Below are 12081 nucleotides of genomic sequence, written 5' to 3' on the forward strand. Positions count from 1 at the left end.
GCATTTTGTAGTATGCGAAAAATCTAGCGCGTCCGAATACTGTAGTATGCATTCTGTAGTACGGAAGTCATTTCCGAATGCATACTACCGCCAAAGTGAACCACGGACCACACTACGCTATCCCACAATGCAACCGGAGTCTGGTAACAAACGAAGAAGAGATGGCTGACCCGACACCACCAACAGCGGCTTTTTATTCGTGTGTGTGTGTGTGTGTGTGTGTTCAATAAAAAAGGAAAAATGAACTTCAATCGTCTTTTTCACGGAGTAACAAATAACTGTAAATGTATTATTATTATTCCAAAAAAATGACTTACCAAATGTCCACATATATACAACATAACCTGCCGGTAAGTCGCTCTACGAGATGACCGACGACGACGCCTTCTAGCAGAGATATCCATTTCAAGAGACATTCGCGTAGAAAGAGACATTTTTTTATTTAATAGCAACGATAACAAGACGGAAAACAGGTAAATTTTGCCGCCATCTGGGGGGAGATACGTCATCTCCAAACATCCGGTGGAGTTTCGGCGGCGTTCGGAGGCATTCTACGCATGTCTGTAGACCGTACTACACAGTCAAGTGTAGTATGGTCAAGTAGTAGACACTAGACAGAAATAGTATGTACTAGGTATTCGGATGCAGCCGTAGTCTTCCGGCGGAGCCCGGGAAAGTGATTCAGTATTTTCACCTCAAAAATATTTTCAGTATTTTTTTTTTTAATGGAATCGGATAAATTATTTCTTACCAGCCGTGGTGTGTGAATAACGGATTGAATATTTGTAGTTTAACTCACTTAAAAAAAAATTGGCGTAAAGTCTAAAGTAGAAAGTAGAAAATATCCCCAAAATTAGAGCAACGTCTGAACTGAATATACAGATATCGCTCATGTATTTACCATTCTAGAAAATTCTCTGTTAGAACGTTAACGTCAAACGAAAACAAAAGGCAGTATTATTTATGTAATTGAATGGAGATGCAGTTGCAGCTGGTTGGCCAACAGGCGGCGCTACCGTGCTGCTTAACACTACCCTAACCAACAGGAGAAGAAGAAGATAAACACGAGCAGTTGAAGAACACAAATAACTAACAGAAGGAGAAGACACAATACTAGCGGTAGATGAAGGTGAAAAACAACCAGCCGTAGAAAAGAGGACACATAACTAGCAGTAGTAGAAGAAGTAGAAGAACCAACACGCCCAGAGATCTTAAGCCGCTGGATGTTTGCATCTCAGTAAGCACTCTTGAATATCAAAATGTTGTTTTGAATTTTGAACCGTGGCATAAGAGAGACGTCTCAAATTCATCAAAGGGAACAGCTAATCTTTACCAGAGGGGTGTCAGAGACGGGCGAGTTCTGAGTTTGCTTCCAATCGACAAGCTGGGAGCTAGACAACAACAACACAACCCATGACCTGTTTGACGTCTGGTGACCTCCTTCCGAGACACACAAAGTGAAGCCAGGCACACAGCGTGGAGGGGGACACACTACGTGAAGTGAGACACAAAACGTTGAGTGAGACACACAACGTGAAGTGAAACACAACGTGGCGTGAGACACGCCAGGTGAAACACAACACAAAGACAAGACTTGTTGACGTGGGAGAACCTCCCGCTGATAGACAGTCCGACCTTCAAAACCCCTCTCCTGCGGCACATTTGGTAAGCCATTTATTTAATTATGGTTTGTTGTTGTTTTTCGTTTGTGACTTTGTAATTCTAATGTGTTTATTTCATTAAAAAGTATTTTCATTAAGACTTGTGTGTCGTTTACTAATTGGTGAGTGATTGATTGATTGATTGATTGATTATGGTACGTCTTCTGGTGCCTTCTTGTAACACAAGACAATGCACAGTTATACAGATATAATACACTGTCTAGACATTGCTGGCTAACTGGTTGTCTGCTATGAAAGGGTGATGGGAAACCTTGGCAGCCGGTTCCAGTCGTCCCCTCCCGGAGCAGAGGGGTTGGTGGAGGGTGTCAGCAGCGGCAGGAAGCTCACCTGTGTGTGTCACAAGAGGAAACGAAACGCCTACTGTGACTGCTGTGACAGCGAACAAGACGATGAGGATGCCTTGTTAGATATACCCCGGAGGTAACGCATGGATAGAGGAGTTCTCTTTACCATCCATACATGGGGCGTCTGGATGGTAAAGTTGTCGTCCATTGGACAACAACATTGGCAGTTGACTTTGCTGTTATTATTTCGTACTTAATTGATGTGAGAGCAGCAGATTATAACAATCCCGCTTGTCATTATTGTGATTCTTTTTCTAATAGTTCATGTAACTATAAGTGAAGTCATCAAGTAGAATATTATAGGTATAATATATGTTTTAAAGGTTTTACTGAAAAGGCGAACATTTAGTGGCTGGTGCATAGTCAAAAAAATACACATTCATTGTAATGTTTTTTAAAGAGAATCGGCCCATATTATGTTAGATTGTGTTTCTCCTGATATGTTGTTTCTATTCCTAATAATTTAGGAGAACTTATGTAAATTACCAAATGTTTGTATCTTATCATTTTTCAGGAAGAAACTGAAGAGCACATCCAAATACATCTACCAGACCTTGTTTCTGAACGGGGAGAATAGTGACATACGCATATGTGCTCTTGGACAGGCATGGAACCTCCACAAAGTATACCTGTGTCAGGTATAATCAACCAACAAGTTTTTAAAATGGACCAAGTTTAAAGAGGCATTTTCTAACCGGTAGCTACTCAGAGCACTTTATAATGAGTGCCTCACATTGACCCATTCAGAGACCCATTCATCAACAAATTGTTACACACATTAATACGCAGACGACGTGTTCAACATGGCAGTCGTATTAAACAACGTTTTTGTTTAATACGACTGCTAGCCGGTCAGGGGCAGTTATCGAGGAGAAGCTACGGATCGATGAGATATAAAAACCAAGTCGCTTTGGTGAAAAAGAAAAACAGTGAATAGTTTTCTCTGGTTTTCATGTGTTCTTTCTCTTCTAGTCAGGGTGTTTCTCTAGAATGTTCAGGGTTCTTTCTGTCTTCCAGTCGGGGTATTTCTCCAGCATGTTCAGTGGCTCCTGGAGGGAGTCCAATATGATGGTGATAGAGCTGGAGATCCCTGACCAGAACATCGACACAGAAGGTGAGATAGAGTCTGAAATCAAAGTGATCGTGCTTCAAAATGCATGGTTGACAATAGCACTGACTAACTCTGTGTGTGTGTTCACATGCGAGTGTGTGTAGCTCTGCAGGTGGTGTTTGGCTCCTTGTATCGTGACGATGTGCTGATAAAGCCCAGCAGAGTGGTCAGCATCCTGGCTGCTGCTTGCATGCTCCAACTGGTTAGTCATCAGTTATCATTAAAATACACCGAAATGTTGTCGCTCTCACACTCCATTCTGTCTTATTCCATTGGCTGCGCAGTTGTGATGGTAAACAATCACCTCAGTCCCACTCACATTTCCGTAACGTGTGTGTGTGTGTGTGTGTGTGTGTGTGTGTGTGTGTGTGTGTGTGTGTGTGTGTGTGTGTGTGTGTGTGTGTGTGTGTGTGTGTGTGTGTGTGTGTGTGTGTGTGTGTGTGTGTGTGTGTGTGTGGTAAACAGGACGGCCTGATCCAGCAGTGTGGAGAGACCATGAAGGAGAACATCAGTGTGAAGACGGTGTGTGGCTACTACGCATCGGCTAGCATCTACGGCCTGGATTCAGTCATTAAGAAGTACGGAGTCCTGGTTAATGTGTGTTAATATTGTTATCCTTGGGTTTGTCTTCATGATGTGTGTGTGTGTGTGTTGACTACAGGTGTCATGAGTGGCTACTCAACAATCTGATGACCCACCAGAATGTGGACTTGATGAAAGAGCTTGGGTATGTTCAGTACTTGCATTACATTTAGGGCATTTCAAAGACGATTTCATCCAAAGTATATTTGAAAGAAGAAAATGAAATGACAATATTTCGCTGTTGTTACAGTAAGGATGTTCATAGAATAATTTGCAAACCACTCACAATAGGTTAACCCATTCCCAATCCATTAATACTTCCCCATTACTCGGTTTTCGTGTCAATCTTTCGTCATTTTTTAAATATTTGGTTCCTAATATGATGGCCTTCTCCTTCCTGTGCAGGGTGGAGATGATGGAGCAGCTCATCAGGTCGTCAGACTTGTCCGTCATGCAGGTGGAGATGGATGTCTACACGGCTCTTAAGAAGGTACGGGCAGAAACACCTCTGCTGCACCTTTTTTCATCTACAGGGGTGGTAGCTGAGTGTGCTAACTCCTCTCTCATTGGTTCATCCCTTCTGCAGTGGATGTTTCTGCAGCTGAACCCCTCCTGGGAAGGCCCCATCAAGCAGCTGCTGGCTGACGCTGACGCCTGGCTGTGCAAACGCAGAACAGGTGCCTGACTCTATATAAAACCTTATATAATATAGTCCTATCTAAACACAGAACAGGTGTCTGACTCTATATAAAACCTTATATAATATAGTGCTATCTAAACACAGAACGGGTGTCTGACTCTATATAAAACCTTATATAATATAGTGCTATCTAAACACAGAACAGGTGTCTGACTCTATAAGACCTTATATAATATAGTCCTATCTAAACACAGAACAGGTGCCTGACTCTATAAAACCTTATATAGTATAGTCTTATCTAAACACAGAACATGTGTCTGACTCTATATAAAACCTTATATAATATAGTCCTATCTAAACACAGAACAGGTGCCTGACTCTATATGTAGGGGATAATGCCAGACGAGGTATCCATTATCAGGAATTAATGGGCGACGCAGAGAACTTTAATTCCTGATAATGGACACCTCAAAGGGCATTATTCTGCTTAGACCAAGGCCACTTGCAAAGAAAATAAATTAAGAGCATTCATTTATATTTTCATGCTTTTACAATCCAAATATAACGTTTTTCACAAGCCATAACTTTGGTTTCCTGGTAACGCCTGAGGGTTTTACCAGTACCTGGAACATTCATTACCCTCCCGTAAGGTTCTTATACAACGGAAACGTTGTGTATTCCTCCAATAAATAGGACGGACCTTAGCTACGACTTGGCAACGGCAAGTATTCTAGTCTGCTCAGCTATGAGCCAGAGAGCTAACGTTATGTATTGTACATATTTATAATTCGAAATTACTCCCAGCCTTTATACCACAGATACTCTAGTGCCTATAGCATATAACCCCGTTTTCGTATTACAGTTTAATTCATTTTTCAAAATTGACCATCTCTAGTTTTGACGGCTGAACAGACAATTTGATTGGAATTACTTAGCAGGTGTCCGCATATCAGGGGATAATGCACACCCTGCAGCCAATCAGAATCGAGTATTCCCCAAGACCATGGTATAAAACCTTACATAATACAGTCCTCTAGGAGTTCATTAGTTGCTCGAACTTGGGTGATTTTAAAATGTAATAGATCGATCGTCATTCCTGTTCTGAACACCTAAAACAAGCAAGCAAATGCAAGACTTGTTGCTGGCATTTCTCAACAATGCTTGTCATGTAGAGCAATTCAAATAATTAGAGGATCCGATGTTACCGTGAGAATGGCCCTGACGAGAATCTGAAGCTCCTCCCTCCGCCCGTCTCCTCAGACCTGTGTGAGCGAGAGCCGTTCCTGGACACGGAGGACGGGGCCGCCTTCCCCTCCGTCTTCAAACACATCCGCCTGCAGTACATCATCAACGACCTGGCGTCCGCACGCATCCTGGAGCGAGACAACATACTACCTGCCGGTGAGTGCTGCTGCGGTTTCACCTGTCACACGATGCGTTAGGAAAGGTTGTTTTATCTTCACCCAGATGCTGCATCCTCTCCCACAGGAGTTTAGCCGGGGATTTGGGTTGTTGGGTCTGAGGAGCCAATGGGTGATTATTGAGCATGATGGGAAAACTTTGAGATGACCCCTGTCCGTCCTCTGTGCATCCTCTGGCCATCCTGTCCTCTTCTTGCCATCCCCTGTCCACCTGTCCGTCCTCTGCCCGTCCTTCACATCAGACTGGCTGTCCGCCATGTATAAGAACCAGTGGTTTGCGATGCTCCGCACAGAGTTCGACAACGACAACGGGTAAGTCAGCCGCTGATGGAGACTTCAAGACTGTCTCTATATATCACTGCTGTATTAAAGGAAAAAAAAAACTCTAAACCAAGGTAATCTGCATGAAAATGTAGGTAGTTGGTACATAGTGCTATGGATGTATCCTGGACCGAATCTTTACTCGATTCCCCAACTTTTTAAAACATAGGTTGAGATGTTAATACAGGCTCAAATTGCCCCTTTTTATTGGGTGTTTTGATGACGGGGTAATGTCAATCTAAGAAAAAATTAGATAGATAAAATCTGCTCTTGGATATTTCGATGAAACATTTTCAAGAAAGAATAAATGAACACAAAGTTTACGAAAATACTGATTTCACAGGAGCATATATTTGTCGTTTTTGAGGTTTGCGCCGTAGTATCAAAGAATACAGTCATTTTAATCACTGTGTTTGCATGTACCTGGTGTAGTCCACAAGACGCCAACAAAGAGGACTTTGAGATGAGCAGTATGAGGTGTGGGCGGAAACTTGCAAAGGATGGAGATGTGAGTTTTAATCGCTTCCCTTGTTTCCTTCCGACATGGATATAATTTTTTATGCAACTATAGGAAGGATACATCCCTCTGTGACATGTTTTGGTTCTTTAAAGTTGATATCGAATACTCGACTGTGTGATATGTTGTGGTTATTTAACGTTTGTTTGATGCATCCCTCTGTGATAGGTTGGGGTTACTTAATGTTTAATGGGTACATACCTCTGTGATATGTCATGGATATTTCACATTTATCGGATAAATCCCTCTGTGATGTGTCATGGTTATTTAAAGTTATTAGATCCTGTCATCCATCATGTTAATGAGTCGTTTTCAACAGTACTGCTGGCGGTGGACGGGCTTCAACTTTGGTTTTGACCTCCTGGTGACCTACACCAACCGGTTCATTGTGTTCAAGAGGAACACCCTGAGTCAGCCATGTGGGGGCGCCGTCAGCCTGCAACCTCGCAGACATCTGGCCTACAGGTGGGTCGCGTGTGGATACAAAAGAAGAGCTTGTTCAAATGAAACACAGCTGCACCAGGGGGTCGTTTAGGGATGTGTACCACTAGTGTCAGGGGGCCACTGCTAGTGTGAGGGGGACATTAGTGTCAGGGGGCCACTGCTAGTGTGAGGGGGACACTTGTGACGGCCTTACCACCATGGACACGCCCAATCTCATCTGATCTCGGAAGCTAAGCATGGTCAGGCCTGGTTAGTACTGGGATGGGAGACCGCCTGGGAATTCCAGGTGCTGTTATTGGTCGGGTGGTGGCCAATAGGTGGCACTCTTCCCTCTGGCCTTAACATCAATCCCGATGCCCCAGCGCAGTGACGGGTAGAGTTGTGACGTTCGCGAACGAACCAAATCTATTTAACGGCTCTTTAACATGAACGATGGGAACCGAGTCGCAGTGGTGAGCCGTTCTTTTTCCTTTTAGTTATTTTCTTTTTTTAACTCTGTCACGTTCGCAGCATGCGCACACAAGCTCCTCCTCCTACACCACTGAGACGGAGAGCATGCAAAGTGCACTCGTGGTGGTATGTTGATATGCAAATTTCACATGTCAGTCAGAAGCGGGAACACGCGTTTGTTTGTTTCACGTGATTGCGTCCACGGCGGAGGCGCAGTACTGCAACTATGAGCCAAAGAAAGCGCAGCAGCATCTTTCTAAAAATATTATTTACTAAGATTTGCACTAATGTTACAAAGGACAGTTCAGGAGTCCTCTGCAGTGTTATACTTGAAAGAAACTTGTTTTGTAAAAGGTTTTCTATTTTAATATATTTATTGTTAATTATATTTTTGCATGGAAGTTCATTGCCTGCTTAGTTTTTATTGTGCTACAATTAAAAAGGTGTTACATGATGAACAAGTGAAAAGAGCTGTATTTACACTACGACACATTGTATACAAAGATCCAAAATAGTGATCTCGGTGTCAAAGCAGAGGGATGTAGCACCACCTTGTGGAATGTTTACAATGAATGCAGATCAGACATTAAAATCTAGTCCACACATGTTAAATTAAATTATAATCAATATTTAAAATATATCGAACTCAGATATCCGATGTCTAATTCTGAATAATTCTGATCCAAATCTTTCCCTATCATTCCTCCCAGTGATTATTTCTCAGATAAAAAGGGTTACCACTAGGCTAGCTTCTTAAAAATAAATGAATGAGCCAGTCTTTTGAACAGCTCTTTGAAAAGAACGACTCCTAGAGATCTGGCTCCCTTCAAAGAGCCATAAATCCCATCTCTAGTGACGGGGACACTGTGCTGTGGAAGGCGCCGTCCTTCGGAGGAGGAGTAAAACCTAAGTCCTGACTCACTGAGGTCATAAAAGATCCCAGGGCACTTATCACAAAGAGTAGGGGTTTCCCCGGTGTCCTGGCCCAACCAGGCTCATTCAATCTGGCCCCCTAATCATCCCCCTGTATAATTGGCTGACTCATTAATTACTTCACTCTCAACCTCAAGCTGGTGTGGGGTGAGCGTTCTGGCGCAGATTGGCTGCCATGCATCACCCAAGTGGGCGCTACACACTGTTGGTGGTTAGTGAGGTCCCCCCTTCACTGTAAAGCGTCTTTGAGTGTCTAGAAAAGCACTATATAAATTCAATCCATTATTATTATTATTATTATTACTAGTGTCAGGGGCCCACTGCTAGTGTGAGGGGGACACTAGTGTCAGGGGCCCACTGCTAGTGTGAGGGGGACACTAGTGTCAGGGGCCCACTGCTAGTGTGAGGGGAACATTAGTGTCAGGGGCCCACTGCTAGTGTGAGGGGGACATTAGTGTCAGGGGCCCACTGCTAGTGTGAGGGGGACATTAGTGTCAGGGGGCCACTGCTAGTGTGAGGGGGACATTAGTGTCAGGGGCCCACTGCTAGTGTGAGGGGGACATTAGTGTCAGGGGCCCACTGCTAGTGTGAGGGGGACATTAGTGTCAGGGGGACATTAGTATCAGGGGCCCACTGCTAGTGTGAGGGGGGGACATTAGTGTGAGGGGGACACTAGTGTCAGGGGGCCACTGCTAGTGTCGGGTTCGGGACACTGCTGGTGTAAGGGGGAAACACATTTCAGGAGGACACCATTAGTGTCTGAATCCATCTACTGTCACTTCTTCTCCTGCTAGGTTACGACTGGCCTCCTTTGACAGCAACGGAAAGCTGGTGTGCAGTCGGTCAACGGGTCACCAGCTACTTACTCTAGAGAAAGACCAGGTAAGTCCTAGTTTCAGGCCAGGTCAGTCCTATTGTCACTCTGGAGAAAGACCAAGTGAGACCTAGCCCCACTCTGTATACAGACCCTGTCAGTGCTAGTCTCAGTCTGGAGATGACCTGGTCAGTCCTGGTCTCACTCTGTATAAGACCAAGTCGATGCTAGTCTCGCTCTGGAGAAAGACCAGGTCAGCCTATCCTCACTCTAGGGACCAGGTCAGTCCTAGCCTTGGGAGACCATCCTGACCTCACAAGGTCACATTCTGGTCCACTCTGCAGATCAGCCTTCATATGGACAATATACTATATAATAGGAAACCATGTAAGAACAAAAGTTGGAAAATTGGATCTCAAAACATGTGTGAAAGACTGGACATTTCAGATATTAACTTTAGATATTTGATGGCGGGGAAGTGGATTTTAAGGCAGGTATGCAAAGCAGCGCAAAAATGGCTTAAGGCCCTAGCAACGTGAAGCCTGGTTGACCATCCTCCACCTCCTTCAGGAGTACGTGGTGATGAACCTGGACAGCCGGCTGCTGTCCTTCCCGCTGTACGTGTGCTGTAACTTCCTGTACACCTCGTCCCAGTCGGACCATCGGACGGACGCGTCCACGGAGCCGGAGGGCAGCACGCGCAGCGTATGTTGACCCCAGCGACCGCCCCCAACCCCCTGGGCAACACCAGCAACCCACCAGTCCCCGGTGAAGCCTCCAACTTTTGTTAATCTCTTGTTACCCCCCGATTGGCCCTCAACCCGCCCACTCATCGGACCACCCTGTCTTTCTGGACAATCTCTGAGCGTTGACGTTCCCCGACGCCGGGGGACTGAGCGGTCGGGGCGCTCTCGTCATCATTCAGATGTCTACGTGCAATCCAGGTGGTGTTTACAACAGTTTTTACTTTGATCCAAGACGCCTTTCTTGTATTGTCCTTGTTTTTTTTAATTATATTTATACTATTTGTTTTTATGTTTTGCTTTTATTTAATTTTTCTACTGATAAGATATACATCTGCCATTATCGGCTCTGCCAACTGAGCTGTGGTGCTTTTAATAGATCCTTTTCCAGCATATCCCATTCATTTCCTGCTTTTGTTTATCTGTTCTTACTCCTTATTTTTCCCTCCCTTATCAGACATAGTATTACCATTTTGGTTTTTATTTTCTTCATCCCTTATTGGACATCATATCTACTGAGGTGGGCCTTCCATCGACGCCTCGCTGTATATAACATCATTGATACAACGCTGCTTCAAGATCCACCATCTACCCAATTATTCAGTTTCATAATCTATGGTTTGAGTCATGACCACACGGGGCAGAGCTCTCTCTGAGGCCTTCAACACTGGACCAGCAAATAAAGCATTGAGAGCCAATCGATGACGGCCTGGTTCATGTTTTCTGAACCTCTGATCAAAGTTTTGAGGGTTTGAGGCGCTGAGGGCAATGGCAGATGCAGCTTATTTATATTTTTTGAGGGGGTGGTAAGGGTGCGATTTTCACTATTGTCTTCCACGTTTTGTTTCAAAGCATGTGTACCCATTGGGGTGGTTACGTATCGGGTGAATTCTCCTGGTGGTCAGCGGTGGGGGACTCTTATTTTGAAGCACATTGTTTTGTACACATGTTTTTTGTATTACTTTATTTAAGTTGCTCTGTCACCGATGTTCCAGTCGTTTGCAAAAAGATTTACATTTACATTTTCAAGGTCCTGAGAGACTGTTTATCATTGTGTGATATCTATTGTCTTTCCCTGTTAATAAATTCATGATCGTTCATGCACTATATACTAATACGTCTACGGGACCTCGTAGTTTGTCACCAGGCTTCACGTTACTTACTTCACACTAGAACTTGCATTTGGTGTTCTTGTTGGGTTGTTCTGACACATGCTCTGCTACATGAAGTAGGGTTTCATGCTGACAATAGGAACAAGATTAGGCCACTGATTGTGTTCCTGTGCATTCGTTCACCAGTTACTCTGGGGAACTGTTAATATTACTGCTTACTAAGTTTCTTATTACATTAGTATGTTTTTGTACCTTTTGATATTGACAATGAACATATACTGTCATATAAGCTTATTAAACTGATTGTTTCATCCAGAGCTCAATTGCTATTAAGTCATTTATTTCCTGGCAATGATTTTATCCACTTATACAACAAAATATTGGATATTGGGGGTATATTATATTAGGGTCAATGTTTTGATTAAAAGCCATTTGTACAGCAGAGTAAAGAACTATGGTATATGCCACAATTTAAAGAAAGGTTTTAAGAGTAATGGTTTATTCGTTGTCATTAAAAAGCACTACACTACCCACAATCCTAAGGTGTTACACGGCGTCTTTGGTGAAGCACGCTGTTACCATGAAAACAATTACCGCAATCGTCGATTACGGCTACCACTGAACTTGATCGTTTACCATAAATATCATCGTTTACCTATCTGACATGATGCGGTTTTTTAGAGAGGAATACTTGAGTGTCAAATGGGTGAAAACCACTAAAAGTCAGGCCATGAACTGGACTGTAGTGTTTGTGACTGCCAGCTTCAAAGAGAAGATAATATCTTCTCTTTGAAGCTGGCAGTCACAAACATACAGGTTGTGGTGAGTTTAGCAGGCGGGCTAGCTAGGTAGCTGACATTATTTGTATTAAAGGTCCCATGGCATGTCACCAGGTGTGGTGGGATTAGCCGGTACAAGCCGTTTCGGAAATCTGCCCCTTATGACATCACAGGTGGGCGTGTCCACC

General features: G+C 43.7%; 1 protein-coding gene and 1 non-coding gene across 2 annotated transcripts; both read left to right on the forward strand.

Moving 5' to 3' along the window:
- The first annotated feature begins 1000 nt into the window (after positions 1 to 1000).
- gmcl1 (germ cell-less, spermatogenesis associated) lies at positions 1001 to 11530 on the forward strand. The gene is made up of 15 exons (XM_056587863.1): positions 1001 to 1665; positions 1920 to 2102; positions 2541 to 2664; positions 3044 to 3140; positions 3242 to 3339; positions 3603 to 3715; positions 3799 to 3864; positions 4125 to 4209; positions 4306 to 4396; positions 5620 to 5760; positions 6023 to 6092; positions 6534 to 6609; positions 6938 to 7083; positions 9240 to 9327; positions 9830 to 11530. Exons 2-15 carry the CDS (start codon positions 1924 to 1926, stop codon positions 9971 to 9973), a joined length of 1518 nt encoding a protein of 505 aa, XP_056443838.1. The 5' UTR covers positions 1001 to 1665; positions 1920 to 1923; the 3' UTR covers positions 9974 to 11530.
- LOC130381901 (5S ribosomal RNA) lies at positions 7242 to 7360 on the forward strand. The gene has a single exon (XR_008895527.1). It is a non-coding gene; the product is annotated as a 5S ribosomal RNA (ribosomal RNA).
- Positions 11531 to 12081: the final 551 nt, after the last annotated feature.

This window comes from Gadus chalcogrammus, chromosome 4 (assembly GCF_026213295.1).
Source record: "Gadus chalcogrammus isolate NIFS_2021 chromosome 4, NIFS_Gcha_1.0, whole genome shotgun sequence".
Classification (NCBI taxonomy): domain Eukaryota; kingdom Metazoa; phylum Chordata; class Actinopteri; order Gadiformes; family Gadidae; genus Gadus; species Gadus chalcogrammus.